Consider the following 27,653-nt stretch of genomic DNA (forward strand, 5'->3'; position numbering starts at 1 on the left):
TGAAAAGTTCGGCAGCCTGAGTTGGTGAAAAGTAACCTTCTAAGGGTTCGGTCGCCTGAGGGTGATAGGGTCATTTTATGTTCGATCGCCCAAAGCCTGGTCAAACTGCTGACTTTCTAGCAGTTCGGCGCCCGAGGAGTTTTAAACTCCTGAGGTTTGGTCGCCTGACCTCTCATATACTCACCCTATTTTGTCTAATTTTATTTCAATTTTTTCCCCTGATAATGTGAGTGATTACAGGGACTTTGTGCACAATGTGTAGGAACCTAGGGTCTTTTCAAGTACACCCAAAAACCTGGCGTCGATCGACCTTCAGTAAACCGAAGGGTGCCCTAAAGTCATTCGGTCTCTATGGTCAATCTACGGTCATTTTGAGAGCTTACAAATACATTCATGCATGACATGTAGAGATTATTACAGACTGATATACCTAGTTATTATTACAGACCCAAATTACACAAAATATAAATTACAATAAGTCTTTAGGGTCTTTAGTTTTCTAGTCTTCATGTGCCATCAATTGGTTTGCTAATATAAACTTGCACACAAACTAGATAGACATTAAATACCAAGAGTATTTGTAATTATCAAAACTGGGTGTGACCTATAAGGTCAACAGACTACATCAAAGACATCTTCTGTATCTTCTTCAAGGTGTAAAGGGTTCTTGGTGAACCTAACTTAAAGCGTTCTTGGTGAACCTAGCTTGATAGCTCTTTGTGAGCAAGAAGGGATTTGTTCCCTTTGTGGTGTAAAGGCTTCTCCATCCTTAAGGAGTATGTATAGTGGATTGGAATCCTTGAGTGTGTCTCAAGGCGTGGACATAGGCAAGAGGTCAAACCACATTCATATTGTTTGTTAAGTTTCTCTTCTCTTGACTCCTTTATTTACGTTTTGTGCTTGACTTATTATATATATATTGAGATATAATCATTTGTACCTTGCCGATTTTCATTTTATAGAGAAAAGCAAAAATCTGCAAAAGAATCTATTCACCCCCTCTAGACTCCACACTAAAGACAACATTTGGTATCAGGGCGAGACGCTCAATTTATTGGAGTAACTTCTACAGTGGAAAGATCAATGGCGTATATGGTGGACACTTCATTTTCTCAAGGGCAATACATGGATCGACCACTGAAGTTCAACGACACCAACTACCCTTCATGGAAAAATCGAATGACGATCTTCATTCAATCATATGATCTTGATATATGGGAGATTATCACTAAAAGAGACTTCTCCTTTACCAAGAAAAATGACAAGGATGAAGATATTCCAAAGTCTAGAATGGAGTTGACAATGATGGAGAAGAGGTTGGTATAACTTAACTTCAAAACAAAAAATTGTCTATATTGTGCTTTGAGCGATGATGAGTACAATCGTATTTATGGATGTGAAACTACAAAGGAAATCTGGGACAAGCTCGAAGTCACATATGAAAGTACATCTCAAGTTAAGCAGTCTAAGATATATATGTTAGTAAAAGAATATAAAATGTTCAAGATGGATGAAGGTGAGACCATCACATCCATGTTTACTCATTTCAGTCACATGATAAATGGATTGAAAGCACATGGTAAGATGTATTCGATGGAAGATAATGTGCAAAAAGTTCTTCGATCTCTACACGAATCATGGCATACAAAATCAACAACCATTGAAGAAGCTAAAAATCTGACCAAGGTTTCTCTTGATAAGTTAGTTAGGTCACTCATGACCTATGAAGTTAAGAAGAAGAACGCAACATTAGAGCAAGATAAACCTAAGAAGGAAATAGGAGTTGCCTTGAAATCATCTAATTATACTCAGAAAGAATGATTGAAGATGATGAAGAAAGTGAGGATGATGTAGCATTACTCACAAGGAAGTTCAAGAAATACTTGACGAAGAGACAAAAGTTTGGTAAGAAATTGGAAGAGGAGAACCAAGCAAAGGTGATAGCATGAAGTGCTACAATTGCAAGAAGGTTGGGCACAAGATAAAAAATTGTACCTTGGACTTGAACAAGAATAAAGGAAATTATTGACAAGGATACTACAATACCATGAATGTTATTACTAGGGACGAAATTGATGGACTTTCCACCAACAATGAAGTAGAGGAAGCGGCACATTTTTGCTTCATGGCTAACAAGCAAGAAAAGGTAAGTTCCGATGATGATGAATATAAGTTAGAAGTTGCATGCACTAAACTATTTGATGAGTTAGTTTTAGTTAAAATAAAGAGCAAGAGTCTTGAGGAAACACTTGCAAAATTTAAATAAAAGGAACTTTCTTTTTGTCCTACTTTGAAAGAAGTAAATGTTTTCCTTAAAAAGAAAAATGAGGAGCTTACAACTAATTTTCAAAAGGATCATGAACATTTAAAAGTAGAGATTGAAAATTTAAAAAGTCAAATTGAAAATAGTTTAAGAGAAAATATACTCTTGAAAAAGAAAATTGAGGACTATAGTAAAATTATTTACGAATTCACAAATGGAAAAGAAAATTTTAATAATCTTTTAAGAGCCCAAAGAATTAGGATCTACAAAGAAGGTTTGGGCTATGGATTATCTTCATATAAATATTTTGGTTTTATTAATCTTTGTGCCAAAAGAAGTACTTTATCAAATAAAAATAGGGCACTTAAGCTAAATCCCTTACTTGCAAACAAAATTTGTTTATATTGTGAGAGAAAGGGTCATATTCGTTACTCTTGCCCCTTTAGGGGTACTAAAGGTTAAAAAAAAAAAAAAATGAAGTTTGAATAGGTTGTTAAGAAGACTAACCCCATAGGACCCAAGGAAGAATGGGTGCCAAAACACATTACTTAATTTTGTTGTAGGTATGCTTAAAGACCATATCTAAAAGGAACAAATTGTTTTTTAGTAGTGGTTGTTCAAGTAATAGAAATATTTCCTATCTCGAAGAATTGTGTGCGTTGTAATACTATTAGCTAAACAAACTTCTTCTAAAGACATCTTAGAATCAATCAAAACTTTAAAACAATTCACACTACAACAAATACTTTAAAACTCATTACTATAATTGATCATAACAACAATTTATTTATAATCAAAATACAATATTACTTATTATATATCCTAAAATATTACATCATTATTTTCATCTTGATTTACAAGGAAATCAGTTACATCAAAATAAACAGAGTTTGATGGTCCAGCATTAAAATCTATTGGAAGAACATTATCAACAACATTACTTTCAACTTCTTTAATAACCAAGTGTCTGGGCGTACGATAAGAACGCAACCAATGACCTTTTCCTCCGCATTTGTAACATTTAGTTTCATGCTGCCTGGGTTGCTGATTTTGATCATTAATCCGCTTCTGGGGGCTATCCCTCTTCTGGGGGTTATCCATTTTCTAGGGGATTATAGCCTCACGTTGATGCTAGTGATTATTTCGACCACGACCATGACCATGACCATGCCCACGACCATGCATGTGGCCTCGTCCTCGATCACGGGATGTATTCATATTTACTTCAAGGAATGGGGTTGGACAAGTTTGACGAGTTTGGTGATTTTTCATCAAAAGCTCGTTATTTTGCTTAGCGACAAAAGGACATGATATAAGTTTAGAAAATTTAGTAAATTTCCTCTCCCTATATTGCTGCTGTAACAGCACATTAGTGGGATGGAAAGTAGTAAAAGCTTTTTTTTACCATGTCTTCATCAGTACTATTTTCACCACATAATTTTAATTTCTAGCTAATCTTATGCAGGACTGAGTTATATTCACTGACTATTTTATAATCTTGCAACCTCGGGTGCAACCATTCATATCAAACTTTTGGTAAAATCACAATTTTTCTCGTGGTCAAATCTATCCTTTAAATTTTTCCATAGGATAAATGGGTCTTTAATAGTGAGGTATTCAATCTTTAATTTTTCATCTGTTGGCCTGGTTGAGCGTCTAGAGGAGGGGTGAATATACATTTCTCGCGGATATGTAGGTTTTCTACAAACACAAAAATCCTGCCAAGAACAAGTGCATAAAATCATAGTGTAAAGATGCAGCAAATTGCAATAACAGTGTAAAAGAGATATGAGAGAAGAGAAACTTAACACAGAGATATTAACGTGGTTTGGCACCCCACCTACGTCCACGCCTTGAGAACAACTCAAGGATTCCCAAAATCCACTATGTAATCCTCCTTCAGGCGGAGAAGCCAATACACATAACTGCTCACAAAGAGCTTTCAAAAAGGTACTCACTTAGAGATAACCTAGAATAGCTCACAAAGGGCCTTTTTACCCATGTAGCTGATGGGAGGTGAATACAATATAAATTGCTCCCTTAAAGTTGAGTATCACCACAATAACCTCACACTATGTCCTATTTTCAATGGAGTGAAACAAAAGCAAGAGCAGCAAGAAGAGGGCAAGTGAGTGTATGAGCAAACCCTAGAATGAAAGCACAAATAAATGATCTTGATACAAAATGAACTTTCTTGGTGAGAAGTAAATGCAATAACTCTTATTTAAACACCAAATGGGCAAGTAGGGTGTTAGAGAGCCATTGGCCATTTATCGATGTTAAACAAGGGTCAAACTAGCCGTTCTGCTGCATTTAATGAACGTTGTAGCCCGACATTCATCGACGAAATCTGCATCTCGTCGATGAGCTCTTCAGTAAATTCGTCGACGAAGCCCTGTGTTCGTCAACGAGTTACTAGTTCTGAATTCAGACAAGTCTCAGTTTCTATTCATCGATGAGAACCCTGTGTTCGTCGACAAGTTCTTCAACACATTCGTCAAAGACACCCTGTGTTCGTCGACAAGTTTCTGGTTTTGAATTCAGGTGCCTCTCGGTTTATTTTCGTCAATGAAAACCCTGTGTTCGTCGACGAAGGTCTATGTTACACTGTGTTCGTCAATGAGTCCCTTCTTACTTTAGAAAATTTTCTTTTAAGTTCTAAGAAGGTCCTTGTCCGTTTAAGGGTTTCTTTCGACACTTTCAATAGCTTTACTTGTTTATGTTGTGTGTGTGTGATATGCCCATTTCTTGGTCTTAATTTTGAGTCACTCCATATACAAGGGATTTACAAAATAGTCTCTCTCACTTTCACACTCATCCTTTAGACCACTTGTATATTGTGTGGAGTCCATGAATGCTTTGAGTGGCTATACTTTTGGTCATGTCACGAATTGCTTCTAACTGATTTGAAACTTGTTGGTTTTGGTGCTGTTATGTGCAGCTAATCATGACTTAGAGAAAAAGGTTAGTAGCCTTAAAGAATTGCTAATGGGTTGTTGTCATCAAAACATAGTAGGAATGAAAGACCCTTAACTACTTGGTCTAACATTCTCCCCCTTTTTGATGATGGCAATCCATTAGTGTTCTCTTTGAAAGATATATGCCCCCCTACTAAATGAATAGGTTTAGAGTTTAAATAAAATTCTCCCCCTTAATGTTTGCATTATATGAAAGGAGATTTTATTTAAATTTTCGGCAGCATGCCGTTTATAAGTAAGACATTTAACAAGTAATCCTGCATAAAATATAACAGTCCAGTATATTAATCATTCAAGCATGTTTGTACACAGATAGAGCATTTATGTTCAAAAGTTTCAATGCTTTCTAAGTACAATAATCTCAGTATTAAATTTCTACATTGCGTGCAGTGATTACAAAGCTACTATATCAACTGGAAATACATCCGAATAGAAACCTAAATACATCTGAATAGAAACCTATATCTATTTATCCCCCTTTTGCCATAATCAAAATTGGGGGAAAATGGAAACGAACGGCTACTTGCGCGGGTGACTAAGACAGTCGAAAAGGGTGGTGAAGGAAGTGTCAATGGCATCAAACCGAGCGCGGTTGGAGTTTTCTTGACGGGCCAGGGACGCATCAAGGGAATCGAAATGATTATGGTGCCGTATTTTAGACTGCGTCATGCCGTGTTGAGGTCCGTCAAGGCGCTCTAGGATATGACCATAAGAAGTATCCTCATCTTCACCTCCTTCTTCTTCTTCCTCTATGGCGGCCTCAACTTCATCGACAGGAATATGACCCTACTCGTGGGCTTTGACCCACGTGTTGGTTTCTTCGTCCTTTTTTTAAAATGCATGCGTCGAAGGGTTGCCTCAGTATATATGTCCTCAGGCGCAGGATGAATGTAGGGTAAGCCGGCACGAATGACCTCAAAGTGATCGAAAAAGGTCATGAGGAGACGACCGTAAGGAAGACAACCCCGCTGCCTTTTGAGGATTTCCTTCATGTTCTAAACAATGATGGATGGGAGGTAAATACCACACCCAACCCAAAGGTAGTACATACTAAAATTATCACCTACAGTGACCGATTCCCGCCCACCAGTGTGAGGGCAGAGATTGTAGGTAATCATGTGGTGGACGACCCTGAATTCAATGGTGAGGTCCTTGGATTTGGGGCGGACAATAGCGGGAATGCGAGGGTTACCAGTGATAAGCTTAAGTGTGGCGTGCAAATCGAACCAGTCAAACCTTGTGGGCTAAGAAGATTTGGGGAGGCCTCGAAGTGGATAATGGGTGCAACCAAGCACAGCAGAGAAGGTGTCCTCGGAGAGGCGAATGACTGTCCAGCGAACGGTGGAGCATGCGGCAATGTCGTGATTCGATGGAACAAAATTGGCATAGAATTCACGAACGAGGTCCTCATAGAAAAGGTCATCGAGGTCAAATAGAGCTTCCCACCAGATGGCTTTGATTTTGGAGAGGAGAGTGGGAAAATGGAGTTGAAGAAAATCGGAGGGCACAATTTTCCTGTAGACAATGTGCCACTTAAGAATATTGTTCTGATAGCGGTAGGCAGCTTTGGGAAAGATGAAACGGGAGTCGGAGTTTGCGAGGGCAGGCGGAGGAGGACTGGTGGTAGGACGAAGAGAGGAGCCTTTGCTAGCCTCGGTTTGAAGGTTGCGGTGCTTCGGTCTGGGAGCCATGGAAGGATGAAGGGGAAAGAGAGAGCTGGGAGAAGAGAGAGCTGGGAAAGAGGGACGATAGGCATGGCGATGAGTGGAGAACCAAGGAGAGGAGAGGCCATGGATAGGGTGTGTTGTGGTGAGAGAGAGAGAGAGAGAGAGAGAGAGAGAGAGAGAGAGAGAGAGAGAGAGAGAGATAGAGAGAGAGAGACGTGGAGTGAGGAAGAGAGTTGAGAGGGTGCGTGGAACAATGATGGAGTGCGGTAGAGGGTCAGAGTGCGAAGAGGAAGGAGAGGAGCAAAAGGGATGGCTAGGGTTTGTAAAGAGAAGGGTTTGTTCAAGTGGGAAGATTAAGAATCCCGACAGATTTCATCGACAAGGCCCTGTGTTCATTGACAAAATTAAGGCAAATTTGACAACGAGACCCCTGTGTTCGTCGACGAATACTAAAACTTCTTGGCAACAAATACCCTGTATTCGTCAACGAATACTACAGACTTCTCGGCGATGAATACCCTGTGTTCATCGACGAGAGCAAGAAGAGAGAAATTCAGTTAAGCGAAGGATGAGCTAAATAATGAAGTAAGTACCAATATAAGGATCCTATGATATGTCTGAAGGAGTACACATTCCTAGGGCATGCCGGATTTTGTGGTATCTTTCTTCATTGAGTGGTTTAGTTAGAATGTCAACGAGTTGATTTTCAGTAAGAACATAAACCAACTCAACGTCTCCCTTTTGAACATGGTCTCCAATGAAGTGGTGCCTAATTTCAATATGCTTAGTTCTAGAATGGAGGCACGGATTCTTTGAGATGTTGATGGTACTAGTATTGTCACAATGGATTGGAGTACCCTTAACTAAGATTCGAAAGTCCTCAAGATGTTGTTTCATATATAAGGCTTGTGCACAACAGCTACCGGCTGCAATATACTCACCCTCGATGGTGGAGAGAGCTACAGAGGTTTGTTTTTTTGCAAAACCAGGACACAAGAGAGTGTCCAAGGAAATGACATGTTCCACTAGTACTTTTTCTATCGGTTTTACAACCACCGTAGTCAGCATCAGAGTAGCATGTGAGGTCAAAGGGAGCATTTTTAGGATAGAAGAGTCCTAAGTCATGGGTGCCTGCTAAGTATCTAAAGATTCTTTTGACTGCATGAAGATGAGATTCTTTGGGACAAGCTTGAAATCTAGCGCATAGACAAACACTGAACATTATATCAGGCCTGCTAGAAGTGAGATACAATAAACTACCGATCATTCCATGGTAGAGTTGTTGGTCAACATTTTTCCCTTTTTCATCAGCGTCAAGCTTTGTTGTGATGCTCATAGGGGTTACTTTAGATTTACCCATTTCAAGGTTGAATTTCTTCAACATGTCTTAACGTATTTGGCTTGATTTATGAAGATTCCATGTTTCATTTGTTTAATTTGTAATCCTAGGAAGAAGGTTAGCTCACCCATCATACTCATCTCAAATGTTTCCTGCATAGTTTGAGCAAAATCTTGACACAAGGTTTCATTTGTGGCACCGAAAATGATATCATCCACATAAATTTGTATGACAAGCATATCATTTTCCTTATATTTTAAGAAAAGAGTAGTATCGAATTTTCCTCTTGTGAACCCATTTTCTAGGAGAAATTTTCTTAATCACTCATACCATGCTCTTGGTGCTTGCTTGAGTCCGTAAAGGGCTTTTGAGAGTTTGTATATGTAATTGGGATGAGTGTGGCTCTCAAATCCTAGAGGTTGCTTGAAATATACTTCTTCATTTATGTATCCATTTAAAAATGTGCTTTCAACATCCATTTGAAATAACTCAAAGTTTTTGTAGCAAGCAAAGGCAAGGAGCATCCTAATGGCTTCTAGTCTTGCCACAGGGACATAAGTTTCATCATAGTCAATACCTTCTTGTTGGTTATACCCTTGCGCTACCAATCTAGCTTTGTTTCTAACAATGTTCCCATCTTCATCTTTCTTATTCCTAAACACCCATTTGGTGCCAATTATCGTAGTATTTTTGGGTTTAGGAACTAAGTGTCATACTTTGTTTCTTTCAAATTGATCTAGTTCTTCTTGCATGGCATTTAACCAATTTTCATCATTTTGAGCCTCTTCAAATTTTTTTGGTTCTAGATGAGATACGAAGGTGATCTGATTACATCCACTCTTTAGATGAGATCTGGTGCTAACTCCTTGGGACGGACTACCTATGATAAGATCAGTTGGGTGATTTTTAACAAACTTCCAAGCTTTAGGTAGTTCATGACTCTCTTTGTCTTCTGGTTGATTAGGCTTTTGAGGAGATGATCATAGATGATCAATGTTTACATCTTGACAGTTTTTATCCTGATCGTTATTTAACTTAAGTTGTTCCAATTCTCCTTCAATTCTAAATGTGGTGACTTGATTGTCTTCATCTATCTCAACATGAGTTTTGGGTGCGTGAGGGTTTGTTTCATCAAACACAACATGGGTTGATTCTTGAACAATTATATTTGCATTCTTTTGTTGAATACCCTATATGCTTTGCTATTTATGGCATATCCTATAAAAATTCCCTCATCGGATTTTGAATCAAATTTCGCCAAATGATCCCTATCATTTAATATGAAACACTTACATCCAAAAACCTTAAAGTGTGAAATGTTAGGTTTTCTATCCTTCCATATCTCATATGGGGTTTTTCCTAACTTGAATTTAATGATAACTCGGTTACTAACATAGCAAGATGTGCTGACTGCTTCTGCCCAGAAGTATTTTGGCAAGTTATGTTCATTGAACATTGTCCTAGCCATTTCTTGGAGTGTTCGATTTTTTCTTTCAACGACTTCATTTTGTTGTGGAGTTTTTGGTGTGGAGAAGTTGTGTGAATAGTCATTCTCATTGCAAAAGTCTTCTAGTTCTTTGTTTCTAAATTCTCTTCCTCTATCACTCCTAATGTGTACAATTGACATTCCCTTTTCATTTTGGATTTTTCCACAAAAATGGATGAATGCACTACAGGTGTCACTTTTTTTAGCAAGAAAAATTACCCATTAAAATCTTGAGAAGTCATCAACTATAACAAATGCATACAACTTTCCACTAATACTAGCTATGTCATTAGGGCCAAATAAATCAAGATGAATTAACTCTAAGGGTCTTGAGGTAGAAATCACTTTCTTAGTTTTGAAAAAGGTCTTAACTTGTTTTCCATATTGACATGCATCACATATTTTGTCATTCACATAATTGTCTTTTGGTAGGCCATTTACTAGTTCTTTGGATGAAAGTTTATGAAGTAGATCCATGCTTGCATAACCTAGTCTCCTATGTCATAACCAACAATTTTCATTTGTAACAAACATTTAATGTTACAAGTTTTGATATCATCAAACTCAATTGTGTATATGTTGGATTCGCGTTTTCCTATGAGGATGGTTTTTCCATTTAAATCATTTACTAAGCATTTGGTGGATTGAAAAGTAATGTTTAATCCTTTATCACACAAATTTTTATTTTTTATTTTTTATTTTTTATTTTTTATTTTTGGTAAAAGAGAGCTGCACCTCCATTTATTTGTTAATAAACCCTCACTTTTGGCGGAGGAATACCGTGGTTACAAGTTAAAACCTACCAATCAAACTAGGACAAACAAAATTAAACATAACTAACAAAGGAGATAAAAAACATAAAAACAACCAAAAACAAAACGAAATACACCAAACAAAACTCTAGAGATGAACTAACAACGAATGGAAACAAGACCCCGCCTATCCATCCGAAGGATACCTTTTAGATAACGTGGTAGAAGGTGCTATTCTTCGTAGATTACATTGTTTCCCATTTCTTCTTCTTTAGCAAGAAAATCAGCTGCACTATTGCCTTCTCTATATTGATGCATCACCATGACATTCACTCCTTCTAACTCTGCCACGAGCTCCTCCCAAAATTCCCAAAGACACCACAAAGTACATCTACCTTTCCGAAGCCAATCAACTACAATTCGCAAGTCACTTTCAATAATCATATTAACATAATGCAAACATTTACACAAACGAATTCCTTCCCTAATTGCTTTTAATTCCGCACTATTATTCGTACCATTGCCATAACTTAAAAAAACTGCTTTTACCATGCCATGGCAATTCCGAATAATTCCTCCACCTCCTGAAGTACTCGGATTGCCCCTACAACTCCCATCACAATTAAGTTTTATCCACCCTACTGGGGGTTTAACCCATGAAATAATTTTTCCAGGCCTATCGCAAACTCCCTGATGCTTAAGTTGAAACTCATTCAAAATCTTAATGTCCAACTTCTTCAATTTTTTAAAAGAAATGGTGCTCTCAGCAATAAAACTAACCCAGAATCGAACACTTCTCCACATCTGATCTGCACTTTGATAAACTCCTTCCATTCTCGCTTTACACCTTCGATTTCAAAGGCACCACGTAATCAAACATGGAAACAGTTCGATTAAAATACCTTTAATAGATGATTTTTTTTTTTGCATAGTGGAACCAATTTGCCATTTTATTTTTCCAAGGAAGAGATCGTTGGAAAGGAATCCCCAATGCCACACTAGCCCGACGCCAAACCTCTGAAGCCACCTTTCCTAAAGAAAGAATATGATCAATGCTTTCCTGACTTCTCTGAACGCAGCAATCATAAGCCGAAGCCATTGATATTCCTTTGGTCTGAATTCTATCATCTACAGCCAAACATCTAAACCAGGCTCTCCATAAACACATTGATATTTTTATGGGCAATAAAGAATGCCAAAACCAGTCATTCCACAAAAAATTTTCACTTCTGCTCCTCACTGCCTCCCAAGCCGTTTTCGTAGAAAAATTACCATCTGAGGCAGGCTTCTAGACAAAAATATCCTGCCCACTTTTCCCCGCCGGCACCTGTTGCAAAATTTCCCTTGTTTTATTAGCACCAACCAATTCTCGTACTAAATCAGAGTTCCAATTATTATTTAGTCAGCAATCCTTAATACACAGTTTCTTGTTCAAAATATCCTCAGTGCTCACAGATAACGGGCCCGATGACAACCACCTGTCGAACCAAAAAGAAGAGTTCTCACCTCTTAACAAAATTTTAACATTATTCATAACTTCTGGAATGGTGGTCATAATTGATTTCCAAAACCGAGAGTCATTTGGTCTCCCCTTCCTTATTAGTAAATGATCATTTCTGCAATATTTAGCTCTAAAAAAATCTGCCTATAGATTGTTAGAAGTGAGCAATCTGAAGGCAAATTCATGAGAAGAGATTTCTGAACTTTCTTAAGATCTCTCAAGCCTAGACCCCCTTTCGAGGTAGGTTTACAAATTTTCCCCCAAGAGCGCCAATGAATCTTCTTTTTATCTTTCGCCTCTCCCCATAAAAAATTTGAAAGAAGAGAATTAATGCGAGAATATGTGACCTGCGAAATCTTAATAACAAACATCAAATGAATAGGCATGCTAAATAATACATGTCTTAATAAAATCAATCTTCCACCTTGCGAGAGCAACTTATATTTCCACCTTGCAATTTTTTTTCTAATCTTCTCCACAAGAGGCTCCAATGTCCTGGAAGACAATTTTTTAGACACCAAAGGCGCACCCAAATATGAAATAGGGAATTTACCTTCTGTGAAACCCGTGATTCTCAATAAACCACGCTTCCTTGCGGGAGTGATGTATTTTGATAGGAATACCGCTGACTTAGTATTATTGATTTTTTGACCCGACCACTTCTCAAACATTTCCAAAGCGTAAACTAAATTTCTCATAGACCTCTTCCCACCATTTGCAAAATTAAGAATATCATCCACATATAACAAATGTGAAACCAATGGGGTCCCAATCGGATGATTAAATTTACCAATCCGACCAGTCTCATAGTTTTTCCTAAGCAACCTTGTCAAAACCTCCTCCATTATGATGAATAAATACGGGGATAATGGATCCCCTTGCCGCAAGCCTCTCGTAGATTGAAAAACCCCTTAAAGGTTCTGTTCATCAAAATAGAAAACCAAGGAGACTCCACACAATTTTTTATGAGCTTGCAAAACCTCTCAAAGAAACTAAAAGCCTTAAGAACCTCCAGAAGAAAATTCCAGTTCACTCTATCGTAAGCCTTAGCCATATCTAGTTTTATCATCACATTGCCGCTAGCTGTTTTTTTGTGCAAAGACTGAACCATTTCTTGAGCCAGTGTAATATTTTAAAAAATACTTCACTCAGGAATAAAAGCGCCTTGTTCATGCGAGACCAACTTATCAACAACCTCAGTTAGTTTAAAAACAAGAATCTTGGAAAAAATTTTATAAGCCACAGAGCATAAACTAATAGGGCGGAATTTATCAAAGTTAGAAGGATTATCCATCTTTGAAATTAAAACAATAAAAGAAGAGGAAAAAAACCTAGAAAGAGTAGTGCCCTGAAAGAAATCCATTGCCGCATCCAAGCGATCTTTTTTAACAATGTCCCAGCAAGATTTATAAAATTCAGATCCAAATCCATCCGGTCCTGGACTGCTTTTTTTGGGAATAGAAAATACCGCTCTTTTTACTTCTTCTTCTGTCGGATCAGCGCAAAGTAAATTATTTTCAACATTTGAAATTTGCCGTTGAATTGACTTAGAGAGATCGCATGGTTCAACTGTTGAAGACTCTGAAAGAAAATTCTAGAAAAAAAACAATTACATCATTATGAATTGCTTCTGCACCCTCCAATATCCTCCCATCGTTCAGAACTATACGATCTATACGACTCTTATTCCGCTTTTGATTGATAACAGAATTAAAGAATTTAGAGTTTTGATCCCCCTCAGTCAACCATTTTTTTTTGTTGCAATTTGTCCTAAGCGAGATGCTTCCCTCTTTTCCCACACCTGAATCTCCACCTTAGTAGTCAAGTAATCAACTTCGACGTCCTTAGAAAACCCTGCTTGTAGTTGATTTTCTAGATATTCCATCCTTTCCTCAAGAGCTTTTAAATTTTCTTCCACTCTCCCAAAGACATTTTTATTCCATGCACTTAATGCAACTTTAGTTCTCTTAAGGCAAATAGCAAGTTTCAGAAGACCCGAGACCGAGTCATTCCTGATCCAAACATCTTTAACGTACGACAAAAACATATCATGCGAGCTCCACATGTTTAAGAACCGAAATAGGGTAGGGCTATACCGGGAGAAAGACATATTTGTATACACCACCATAGGGCTATGATCTGATGATTTTCGACTCAGATATTTGAATTGAGCCGAACCATATAGGTTGGAAAAACCACTATTAATAAGAATACGATCAAGCTTAACCCAACTACGAGCCACCCCTTCATGGCCATTGCACCACGACATTCGTGAACCTGTGTTTGATAAATCAAAGAGACCACAATGATGTAAGCAGTCATTAAACTCCATCATAGGCAACAGTGGTCTTGGATTTCCACCAATTCTTTTAGTATCCGTTCGAATCACATTAAAATCACCCATGACCAACCAAGGAAAATCTGATTGGCATTCCTCCAGTTGCCACCATAACATTCTTCTTTCAACATAAGAACATTTGGCATAGACAAAACTTACCAAAATTCTTTGTCCATCCTTAAAAAACCACCTAGAAATCATCTGAGTTGTGATTGAAGTCACCTTAAAGGCATCTATATCCTTCCAAAATAGCCACAATTTACCGCCCTGATTTTCATTAGATATAAAATGGTAGAAATTCAAAAAATTACCTAACATTACCATCTGCTCCTCAGCCGCGAACGGTTCTGAAATAGCAAACAACCCAACATTAAACTTTTTAATTAGCATCTTTAACCTGCCTCTAGACCTGCCCAACCCCCAATATTCCAGAAAAGAATTGTATTCGTCATAAATTTAATTTATGCGGTTGGATGAGAACCCTCTGAGATTTCCTCACCGAATTTTTTACGGAAATCCATCCCTGCCCTGTATTAGACTCATACATTTTCAATAGCCAAGGATGAATTACCTATTTTACCTTTACTGATGATTCTTCCTTTGGCATTGTCTCCAAACGTGACTAGTCATTCCTTTTTGTAGGTGAGAGAGAAAAATTTGCTTGCGTCTCCCGTCATATGTCTTGAACATCCATTATCGAGAAACCATCTGTTTCTTATGGAGTTGTTCTTCAAACATACCTGCACACAACATTAAGTGACTTGTTTTGGTACCCACATTTTCTTGGATCCTATGGGGTTAGTGATCTTAATCACCCATTTGTAGTTCATGTTCTTTCCTCTATTTCCCCTAAAGAGACAAGTAAATCGTACATGACCTTTTCTTTCACAATATAGACAAACTTTATTAGCATGTGAGGGGTTTTATTTAGGTGCAAGGGTTTTCTTTGATGTAGAGCTCCTTTTAGCATAAAGATTTGCAAATCCTATTGATTCTAAAGACAATAGGTTGTATCCTAACCCTTCTTTGAAAATTCCAAACCTTTGAGCTCCAAGTAACTTATCAAAATTTTCTTTGCCATTTGTAAATTTATAAATAGTATTGTTTTGATCTTCCACTTCTTTTTCAATGCAGAGTTTTCTTGAAGAATTTCGATTATTTGACTTTTTAAGCTTCCAACTTCCTTTTGAGAAGATTCTTTGTAATTTATGTATTCCTTAGAGAGCTTTTCATTTTCAAGACTAAGAGATGTACTTTCTTCTTTCAAAGTGTTACATGAGCAGACTTGTTTTTGTTTGCATTTTGAATGATTTTCTTTTAGGAGTTTGAATTTTTTTCTAGATGCTTTTAATTCAATATAGAGTTTTCTACAATTTTCTTTTAGTTCTTCATAAGAAGGGAGATATTCATCATCAGAGTTTACCTCACTTTGTTCGTCCGCCATAAGGTAGAAATGAGCGGCTTCTTCCTCGATTTCTTCGTCGGTTGAGGTTCCATCCAATTCATCCCATTCGGTTGCGTTCATTGCTTTGAACTTCTTTTTGTCTCCCTGTTGATTGTTGCCTTTATTTTTGAAAAGAGGACAATTGGCCATGCGGTGCCCGATCTTTTTGCAATTGTAGCATCTAATGCTCGATTCTCCTTTCTATTTTTGTTTGCCATTTCGTTTGTTCATCAGAAAATTTCTGAACCTTCTTGTAAAGAGGGCGACTTCATCAACATCATCATTTTCTTCCTCTTCTATGAGTTCTTTTTGCTTTCCGGCTTTTAGAGCAATTCCAGTAGCCTTCTCGGGTACTTCTGCTTCTGCGGCAGCATTTTTCTTCTTGATCTCATAAGTCATAAGAGACCCAAATAGTTCATCAAGGGTGACCTTTGAGAGGTCCTTTGCTTCTTCAATTGCTGTCGACTTGGCGTGCCAAGATGTTGGTAGTGAACGAGGACTTTCTGCACATTGTCTTCCATAGAGTACTCTCTACCAAGAGCTTTTAGTCCATTCGTGATGTGTGTGAATCAAGTAAACATGGCAGTAATTGTCTCACCTTCTTCCATTTGAACATCTCATATTCTTTTACCAGCATATAAATTTTTTATCTTTTTACCTGGGTTGTACCTTCGTATGTTACTTGAAGCTTTTCCCACATTACATTTGCCGTGTTGCATCCGCATATTCGGTTGTACTCTTCATCACTTACAACGCAATAGAGGAAGTTCTTGGTCTTGAAGTTCAGTTGTGCTAGCCTTACATCTGCCTCGAGAAGTTTCCCAATAGGTATGTCATCGCCATCTTCATTTTTGAAGGTGTAGTCTCCTTTGGTGATAATGTTCCACATTCGGTAGTCATAGGCCTGGATGAAGATAGACATTCGATCTTTCCATGCTGGGTAGTCAGCTCTGCAAAATTTGGGGGGATGGTCCACGGATTGACCTTGGGCAAACATATCCACCATGTTGATTTTTTCGCCTGGGAGTTACTCCGAATTTCAGTGACTGGCGCTCTGATACCACTTGTTGGCCCGGTTGAGCATCTAGAGGCGGGGTGAATAAACGTTTCTCGCGAATATGCAAGTTTTCTACAAACACAAAAATCTTGTTAAGAACAAGTGCATAAAATCATAGTGTAAAGATGCAGCAAATTGCAATAACAGTATAAAAGAGATATGAGAGAAGAGAAACTTAACATGGAGAAATTAATGTGGTTCGGCACCTCGCCTACATCCACGCCTTGAGACCAACTCAAGGATTCCCAAAATCCACTATGTAATCCTCCTTTAGGCGGAGAAGCCAATACACACAACTGCTCACAGAGAGCTTTCAACAAGGTACTCACTTAGAGATAACCTACAATGGCTCATAAAGGGCATTTTTACATAAGTAGTTGATGGGAGGTGAATACAATATAAATTGCTCCCTTAGAGCTAAGTATCACCACAATAACCTCAAACTATGTCCTCTTTTCAATGGAGTGAAACAAAAGCAAGAGCAGCAAGAAGAGGGCAAGTGAGTGTATAAGCAAACCCTAGAATGAAAGCACAAATAAATGATCTTGATACAAAATGAACTTTCTTGGTGAGAAGTAAATGCAATAACTCTTATTTAAACACCAAATTGGCGAGTAGGGTGTTGGAGAGCGAAGAGGGCAAGTGAGTGTGTGATCAAACCCTAGAATGAAAGCACAAATAAATGATCTTGATACAAAATGAACTTTCTTGGTGAGAAGTAAATGCAATAACTCTTATTTAAACACCAAATGGGTGAGCAGGGTGCTGGAGAGTCATTGGGCATTTATTGATGTAAGACAAGGGTCAAACTAGCTGTTTTACTGCATTTAATGAATGTTACAACCCGACATTCATCGACAAAATCTGCATCTCGTCGACGAGCTCTTCAGTAAATTCGTCGACAAAGCCCTGTGTTCGTCGATGAGTTACTAGTTCTGAATTCAGACAGGTCTCAGTTTCTATTCGTCGACGAAAACCCTGTGTTCGTCGATGAGTTCTTTAACACATTCATCGATGACACCCTGTGTTAGTCGACGAGTTTCTGGTTCTGAATTCAGGTGCCTCTCGGTTTATTTTTGTCCACGAGAACCCTGTGTTCGTCGACGAAGGTCTGTGTTAAATTCGTCGATGAAGCCCTGTGTTCGTTGACGAGTCCCTTCTTACTTTAGAAAATTTTCTTTTAAGTTCTAAGAAGGTCTTTGTCCATTTAAGGGTTTCTTTAGACACTTTTAATAGCTTTACTTGTTTATGTTGTGTGTGTGTGATATGCCCATTTCTTAGTCTTAATTTTGAGTCACTCTATGTACAAAATAGTCTCTCTCACTTTCACACTCATCCTTTAGACCACTTGTATATTGTGTGGAGTCCAGGAATGCTTTGAGTGGCTATACTTTTGGTCATGTCACGAATTGATTTTGATTGATTTGAAACTTGTTGGTTCTGGTGCTATTCTGTGTAGCTAATCATGACTTAGAGAAAAAGGTTAGTAACCTTAAAGAACTACTAATGGGTTGTTGTCATTAAAACACAGTAGGAATGAAAGACCCTTAACTACGTGGTCTAACATCATCTAAATGATGATGGAGGAAAATCATAACTTTTACGCAATCTTGTAGGGATGCGGTATTTCCATCTAAAATAGTATTTTCCAAATTTATTGCATTTAGATGGATATCAACATCAAGAATCCATGATAAATAATTGTTGTCTTTGATATCCAGGGGAACAAATTCAACTTTGTTTAGGTTGGACATTTGACTAAATTAACAATAATAAGACAATTTAGAAAATGAAATGTAAAAACTAAAATAAAACTGAGATAATAATATAATATTATTCTCACCCTTCTGTGGTACTTAATTAAATATGTTTCTTTAGGAACATTATATTATTTTTCTTAATTTATACTCTTTAAGAGTATGATTCCAATTTACAATAATAAATTGATTAATAATATACCACATCTTCCGTTCTTCCGAAGGTTAAATATACTACCTCATCTGGAGGATAAACGTTTCACCTCTTCAAGAGGTCGGCTTTAAAATCTCTTCGGAAGATTAAAAATATACCCTTTTCAGGAGGTCTATTTCTTCGCGAGATTATCTATGTAGACGAGAAATTTAAATATATTGCATCTTTAAGAGGACTATATTTTCGAGAGATTTAAATATATTAATTCTTCAGAATGACTATCTTACCATCTCTTCTGGAAGTTGGTATTCTTTAACATATTTTCTTATGAAAAATATTATTTTTTTTCTATTTGTAGCTTGATTTGCTGGAACCAGAGTATTCCTCCGCCATAAATGAGAGGTATTCTAATAAAGAAAGGAGGTGCCGCCTTCTTTTATTTTTTATTTTTTTAAAAATTATGCTCCATTTTCAATTCATTCTTAAATTTTCTTTTCAATTTTTGAAATGCAAAAATCTAATAATTGTTTATAAAGTTATATGTAACTGTCTTAGGTCCAACTTCGGTAAGGTAGTGTCCGTTTTGTCCCACTAGCCTCATGGATTTGACCTATAAAAGACGTCTCACATAGTTGGAGTCCAAACCAACCTTATAAATTCAAGATTTCCCTAGTACACATCTGATATGGTATCATAATATTCTCCCCCACCTAACCTCTAAGGTCCTCATAAGATTGCCTCCAAGCAAAGTCTCGCATGATAGCACCCTTAGGATGACTCTGATACCAAATGTAGTGGTCTTAAGCCCCAACTTTAGTGAGGTGTTGTCTGCTTTAGCCCACGACCTCACATATTTATCCTACAAAAAGCACCTCATGTAGTTAGAGCCCAAATCAACCTTATAAGTCCAAGATTTCCCTATTACATATTTTATGTGCAACCGTGATTATATAAAGTTGTGCTTATAATGTTGTGCTTTTTGAAACAAGAGTTGACATTTCTTGTCAAAACTAATTTTTAACCCTCATTTTCACCTCATTTTGAGCATTTTTTTTTTTTCAATTTTGAAATCCAAAAATCTACTTCTAGGCATAAAATGGTTTATAAGGCTATACTTGTTGAAAGGTTGTATAAAACTTTTAAGCATAGCAAAATAATGTATACATATCTTAAAACTACATTTCCTTATAAAGGTATTTCAACTCCAATGAGATATCATTCTTTTTAACTCACTTCACCTTTTTTTTATATAATATCCCTAATACATATCCAATGTGAAAAAAAAAAAAGACATACTCTTTGATCTAATCCTTGATGTCTTCATCAATGTGGCCCACACCTCTGTATAGAATCCACTCATATGATAATACTCCAAGAATGATTCTGATGCCAAATGTAATAATCTTGATCCAATTTCGATGAGATATGACTTGTTTTGATTAACTACTTTTACGATTTTGTCCTACAACAGTTTCTCACATGCTTAAAATCTGAAACAATCTTATAAGTTCAGGACGCATTAAATGTGAGATCATAACACTATGCGTCTTAAACAATTTTTGGACTCCTGAACCTAAATTTGACTCGTTAATGTTCTTGAAACATGTAACACAAACTAACCGAGTTTCTGCGTATATAACATATAACATTCAATTCTCTTTGATTGGTATAAGTTCAAATAAGCGCACAAAATTATATTACATTTCATGTAACTTTAAATCCAAGAATTGAAATCCATGTCATACTGCAAGAAGGATCTAGACTTTGTTTCTACTGTAGCTTTTTGGAAGCAGAATCACTACGCTACAAAACATTTGCATGCCATGGAAAGCCATTTTCATCAGCTAAACCTCCTGCATGTGAAAAGTATTTCTGCATACAAATATTGAATTTCAATCTTATCCGTATTTTCATCTACACGAGTATTTCAAACAGCTGCTTCACATTTTACATCATCATTCTCTTATTCCACTGTCTGAAACGACATTCAAGGTTTGACCCACACGTGCAACACCACCATAGTAATAAGGTCCATTGCCCCTCAGCAATTCAAATCTGAGTTGGAGAAGAAAAGGGAAGCGGATGAAGAAAAATAGAACTATAACCAAATTAACTGTTACTCTGACATGTTATGACCAAAAGACACAGCAGGCAGTCAAAGATGTATTCATCCAGAAAATAATAATACATAATATACACAGTAGATGAATGTGGTCATATTTTATTTTTCATAACAAAAGAACGCCCTGTCTATTTCTTATTTTCTTGTTTGAAATCAGAAAAACAGAATAAATTAAGTACAGATCACCTATTGAAGTTCAATTTACACTGTAACTTATCCAGAACCAGAAGAAAGCCAAGGGTTAGGTGCTACGTAAGTGTATCCCTGAAAATGTTCTTCAGCAGTTGGTGTGGGGGCAGGAGAGTCATCTGGAGGCATTGCCGTCCAACAACGATCAAAGTTGGCTGTGCAGTCTTTCCCGCTCACGTCTGGCTTGAACTTTGGCTGCAATTCTCTTGCCTCTAATTTCTTCCAATTGATTAAGCGAAACCATTTATGCCTCTTAATCTCATCTCCTCCACTAGGTCCACTTCCTAACCTTCTTGATGGTTCCTTCTGCAGCAACTGAAGAAAAACAAAAATAGCTTTCATTGTAGCAGCTATTTTCAAATATAAAAAAGAGAAAGATGAATGGGAAATAAAATTTGGACACAAAAAACAACATACTTACTCCTTTGAGCAAAGAATGAGCTTCAGTACTCAAGAATGGCGGAAGTCTCACTTTCTCATTGATTATTTTCTGCTGAAGCTTCTGCCTGTTTGCATGTGTATATGGTGGCTGAAGGAAATGCACTAATTGTTAATGAAAGAAGGTATGGCAAATGAACAAGTCAAATTTGGTAATTTAAGATAACTAACTGGCCCTTTGATAAGTATACAAATAAAAATAGCCTTCTAATTTTATAAGCAGCAACCCACAGTTTGTAGGTACTTCAGGATCCATAACTTAAAGCTAAAACGTGTTCAGGATTCAGGACCATATGTAGACTACAAACTACAGATATCAAGAGGCAAGAGCCCACAAAGTCTTAATGATTAGTAAATTACATTTTGCATAGGTGTTATTGAGAAGATTTTAGTTTTTGAAACCCCCCGCCCCTCCTTCCTTTTGCCCAGTAATCAAATCTAGGCACTTGGCAAAGTGAACAAGTGGAGTCAATGACACTATTTTTAAAAAAAAGAAAAGAAACTGATATAGAAGGACAGCATGCAACATACAAAGGTAAAAAAATTAACAATGACTATCAAAAATATAAATGCATGTGTATATGTGTGTGTTGAAAGTCAATACAAATCAAAGCCTGGATTTTAACTGCAAAATGAAACTAAAAAAAATTAAAAAAAAGAGATAATTTCTGGAAAAAAAAAAATTACCTGCTTTCTTAAGTGTATAAGACAGCAAGACCAAATATGTTCTCTTCATTAGAAATACATTAATAAAATTTAAGTACATGGGTCTCCAAGGACATGGCAAGAACCACTAACAAGAGAAGAAATAGAATGCACACGTTATTGTTGTTGTTATTATACATCATCATTTGGAAGAAGATAAGAAACAATAAGATGTAGACTACAAAATGCTGAAATTCCTTTTAAAAAAATAAAAGGAAGAAGGAAAGCTAAGATCAGAATGGATGGGAGGATGAAGATGGAGTTCTATCATCTCCTTTTTACCACTTTTTTATTAATGAATTAAAAGAGCTGTTACCTACACTTTCTTTTCTTGATTTCATGGAAAATTTATTCTTGCTTTAATTATGACCATTTTTTTTTTCTATAATAGTCCTCAATTCTTTGAGCAACTAGTTAGCAGTAATAAGGACAACAGGTTCCCTCTCCTCCCCACCAATAATCATTGAACTTGAATTGAGGAAAAAGAAAGGAAAAAGGAGTTGGGGGAGGGTTTGCGGACTGGTGCTTGTATTCAGCAAAACCAATCTCTTGTTTACAAAAAATCCTATGCCAAAGGAAAGAAAAATAATTTTCTAATTTTTCAAGATCTTTATATTTGTAACACTGCAAGCCACGCTTACCTTCCCCAAGGTTTCTGGAAGCGAGAAACAGCTTAAGGGATTTCTACAAACAAGTTCAATTGCTGCCAGAGCCCTCTAAACCCAGAAGCAAAAGAAGATGCCCCATCATTGCAAAGGATGCTTTAGTTCTTAATTGACTACACAAAAAACATTACGCACCGGTCTGTTATGTTTGGTGTGGGGAATGTCTTATTCCTAGGAAAAAAATAGAATACATGGGAATGTAAACAAAGTTACACAGGGCATTCCATCAAACATGAAATATAATAAAAATTCCATAGGAATATAATAATTTTGAAAAAAAATTACTCATGCAAAAGTTTGTTATTCAATTAAACATGAAATGGGATAGGTATAGACATTCCCATCGTAAAATTTGGGAATAATCATTCCTTGTCTATCCATGTTATGGATTAATGAAATTTCTGCATTATCAATTGCCTTGTGATGACAATACATATTCTTTTGTAAGCTATCCAATCCTTATATTATGGCGCTTCTATTCCTAAGAATAGACATTCTACAAACCAAATGCAACCTGAGAGTATTGAGTATCCACTTGCCAAAATATTTTTGTTATTTCAGCATTTTTAAAGCCAGGCTGTGTGACCAGCTATAGAAAGGGAAGGTTTGTGTGTTTCAGCAGTCACATTTCATCAGCTCCCAAAGAAGTAATTTCGGTTATCAAACTTTCATGCAATAAATGACTTACATAAAGCACTACCTGTCCACTTAGCATTTCATACAATAGTATCCCAACACTCCACCAATCTGCATTTTTATTGTGGCCTTTAGTCAGTAAGATTTCTGGAGCCATGTATTCTGTGGTCCCACACATTGAGTTTGATCTGCTTGATCGATCAATTTCTTTTGCCAGTCCAAAATCAGTTAGCATAACCTGTATTACAATGACCAAAGTTAGAATGTGGCACAATGACATGAAATGAGAAGCAAAATAATGACTTCGTATGCATATTCCCACAAGCATATTCAGAGTATCGACATGGCCATTACATGCCCATCAGCATCCATGAGAATATTTTCAGGTTTAAGATCCCGATGCACGATCCCATTCTCGTGAAGATGTGAAACAGCAGAAACAATCTCAGCGGTATAAACCCTTGCTTGATCCTCACTACCCAAGACATATTCAAGAACTGGAATCAAAACGGATGAACATACTTCATGGTTGAAACTTCATAGATTTGAACATATGTTACCTGAATATTCCCTGTCTGTATAGATGATAGAAGAGATGTCCTCCATTAAAAAAATCCAGGATCAAGTAGAGCTTAGACTTGGTCTGATAAATACAAAAAAGAAGAGTGAAACAACTACAGCATGCAGAATGTTAGTTTGAGAGAGGGAGAGAGAGAGAGCTTTCCCTGTGCATATAGCAAAAATAGATTGTTGAGCACTCACAAGTAAAAGTGTTCAAAATATTAGATTAAAAAACATTGAATTTGATTCTTAACTTCCAAATTACAATTATGCTGTTATGAGTGGCACATTTGACCTTATTGCAATTCTGCATGAGTTATAATTCTACTTCAAGATCTCATTTGATAAACAAACAGCAATAACCTCCTTTTGCTGTACATCCTGCATTTTTCATACTTGAAAACCACATCCTGTTCCAACAAAGCAAATACTAAGGCAATCCCAAAAATTCACACTATACACACCAGTTGAGAAGAAAAAAAAATGGAAAGTGCCTATTAGTGGAAAGTGAAAATAATCAACAGTCTGCATCCATCTAGGACGTTATGCCTACCGCATTATTCCCAGTGAAAATAATGGAAAATATCAAAATGGCATCTTAATGTAAAAAGAATTATCCTGAAGCCTCTGCATTAAATTTGTAAAATTAAATATTTAATTAATCATTAAAGACAATGATGCAACAATTCAACATTTCACTATTACCAATAAAACAACCAACTGATAAAATTTCCCGTCACCCCACAATTATGGTAATAAAGATCAAATAGCTATGATATTGGGTCGTCTTGAACTCAAGTAGTTTCATAATTGTCACTCGACTGTCAATTTGACTAAACAAATATACTATCCCAACCAAATCAAACTGCTCCATGTAAGATTATTGCCACAAAAAGTTCACTAACTGAAAATATACATACATACATGACTGTCAATTTGACTAAACAAATATACTATCCCAACCAAATCAAACTGCTCCATGTAAGATTATTGCCACAAAAAGTTCACTAACTGAAAATATACATACATACATACATACATACATATATATATATATATATTCTTGAAAGAAACAAAACCAGGGGAATTTTAAGATCTAAACTGAGTTTAAACGTAGTTCATTCCCAATACCTGGAAAGAGTAGCGAAGCTGAACAATGAATGGATGCACCACTTTGGTGAGTATATCCCTTTCAGCCTTCATATAATCCACATGATTCTTCTTTATAATAGTATCCTTCCTCATCACTTTCATTGCAAAAATCCCATCCCCATCAGCCCCACTCTGCCCTTTCTTCCTCACCTGAAAAACTTTCCCGAAGGCACCCTGACCCACAACCCTCAATATCTCGAAATCCCAAGGCCCTATCTTTGACACCCCATCTTCTTTCTCCACCTTCTCCTTCTTCCCCTCGCCACACCCAGGATCGCTATCGTCGGCATCGGAGCCTTGGGAGTCGATTTCGTCGTGGAAGGCGTTGAACGGGAGAGAGGCGGAGAGGGAGAATCGAGGGGAAGGGCCGACGAAGGAGTGCGAGCGATGGTGAATGATTTCTGGGTCCTTGAGGAACGGCGAAGGCGAAGAAGAAGAAGATGGGGATGATGCATCGAGATGGGGCGTTCCAGGGCCGAAGACATCAGAGAAGTCGAAGTCTTGGGGAGGAGAATACGAGGAAGATTGGGGGATTGTGAGCTTGGTGAGCTTGGTAGCCAGGATTGAATGAACGGTTTTCTTCTGAGCTGTAAAAACCATGTTGTTCACAGAGAGAGAAATAGAGCGAATACAGAGTCCCAGATTCGAAGCCAGCCGAGAATTTATTCTGGGCAGGCTGTGATTACAGAGATTACATTGCACAAATACACGCGCAGCCACATAGAGGGATGGAGAACGAGGGATCACTGAGCCTAACTTCCCAAAGCAGAAAAGCAAGAGACGAGAGAGAGAGAGAGAGAGAGAGAGAGAGAGAGAGAGGTTCATGGTCATTTATTTAAGAACTTATAGTAATAAGAGTATTACTATTTAAGAGTCTTGATCATACTCTCATAAAAATAAATCTTAAAATTGAATAAAAATTGAAGACATAATTAAATAATAAATGAAAATTAATTTATTTTGTGTAACATAAAAATCAAACAGTTTTTAATTTAAAACATTGAGTTAATTTGACAGCTTAGTTATAAGACTATTATTTTTATGGGCATTCTTTATATTAAAATCTCATAATAATTATGTAAAAATATTCTTTTAGTTTAAATAGTTGTAACACAAATAAAAGCCTATTGAATGTGAAATTATACAATGATGTGTCCATGTATCTATTTTTTTACATGTGAAATGTGACAATGAGTTCCATATTTGTTTAAGTCGAAAATATAAGGAGCGAGATTCATTTGTTGCATGCTTTATATTTAAAAAATAGCCACACAAATCACCCAAAACACGTAATCACCTCAAAAATTATAAATGGAAGTTGCTTATAACTTAGGAAAGGCATATGACATTCGCTTAGGTGAGGTGAATCACGTGTCACCTAATCACCCTAGTGACTAAGTGTAGAATCGTTTAGATAAGGTGTAAGACAAATGTCATCTGGGCGACCAAGGAATCACAAGTAGTCATCTAAGAAACAGAAACCGCGGAATCATCAGGTAACGATATTCATTCGGTCGTATGGGAGATAACTTAGTCATCAAGCAACAAAGCGAATAAATATTGGGTAATCATGCACGTGAACTATAATAAAGTTTTTGTCAACTATAAAAATTAGATAGTTAATATTTAGAAATGGTCCAAATTTATTATTAGACCGTTTGGGGAACTGATCAAATTTATTATTAGGACTTATAACTTAAATTTATGATTTGTAATCTTAGAATTGATGTAAGTTTAACCTTAATTAAAAGGGTATAAATAAATGTACAACTTATATTGTAATGATCTCCAACTTAATTCAACAAACATAATTAAATAGTCTAGTGCTAAAATGGTCTCAATACTTTTTATCTCTCCTTCCTCTATTCCTCTCAATCTCTTCTTATCTCTTCTAACCTAAGTCTTTTCACCTTCCTCTTTTTTTCTTCCTTATACGATTTTTATGATTTTTACAATTCTTACTATCCCAATCCTTATACTTTTAATGGGAGTTGACATATGAGCTCTTTGACAACCCATCTATCTTCTAAAAGATGGTGATTTTTAATCAAACATAACATTAGTAAGGAATTAGATGGACGAGGTGGAGTGGTGAAGAGCCTTCAGTCATTAGTTAAAGAAATTCTTTAGCAACATAATAGTCTTTGGAAAAGAATGAAAAATGCTCGTCAATGGAAATACTAAAATAAAAAAATAAAAAATAAATAAAAAAGAGACAATAATTGTTGCATTATACATGAACACGGGGACAAAGCTTCAAAATTATGGTGGATTCTTTTTAATGCGAATTTTGAATTTTTAAATTTACGATTTTTCAAATTAAATGCTGATTAAACATTTTCATATTTACAATTTATGAATGAGGTGTGACCTTCTTTTTCTTTGTTTTGAAATATTACATTGTTGTAAATTGTTTTTTCAACAGATAACATATTTCAAACAATTATAA

The 27,653-nt window shown here is 36.6% G+C and overlaps 1 protein-coding gene across 2 annotated transcripts; it reads right to left on the minus strand.

The window, feature by feature from the left end:
• Window positions 1-20,937: 20,937 nt before the first annotated feature.
• On the minus strand, window positions 20,938-26,044 carry LOC131146316 (serine/threonine-protein kinase AtPK2/AtPK19-like). Of its 2 annotated transcripts, none has more exons than XM_058095851.1 (6): window positions 25,184-26,044; window positions 24,052-24,134; window positions 23,846-23,966; window positions 23,556-23,729; window positions 21,469-21,576; window positions 20,938-21,362 (listed from the first exon to the last, which is right to left on the minus strand). In XM_058095851.1, the coding sequence occupies exons 1-6, from the start codon at window positions 26,033-26,035 to the stop codon at window positions 21,072-21,074; spliced, it is 1,629 nt and encodes a 542-aa protein (XP_057951834.1). In that variant the 5' UTR covers window positions 26,036-26,044; the 3' UTR covers window positions 20,938-21,071. The 2 variants fall into 2 exon arrangements, with proteins under 2 accessions (XP_057951834.1, XP_057951832.1); XM_058095849.1 differs by having other exon boundaries at window positions 23,544-23,729; window positions 25,184-26,035.
• Window positions 26,045-27,653: the final 1,609 nt, after the last annotated feature.

Source organism: Malania oleifera, chromosome 13, assembly GCF_029873635.1.
Source record: "Malania oleifera isolate guangnan ecotype guangnan chromosome 13, ASM2987363v1, whole genome shotgun sequence".
Lineage (NCBI taxonomy): Eukaryota > Viridiplantae > Streptophyta > Magnoliopsida > Santalales > Ximeniaceae > Malania > Malania oleifera.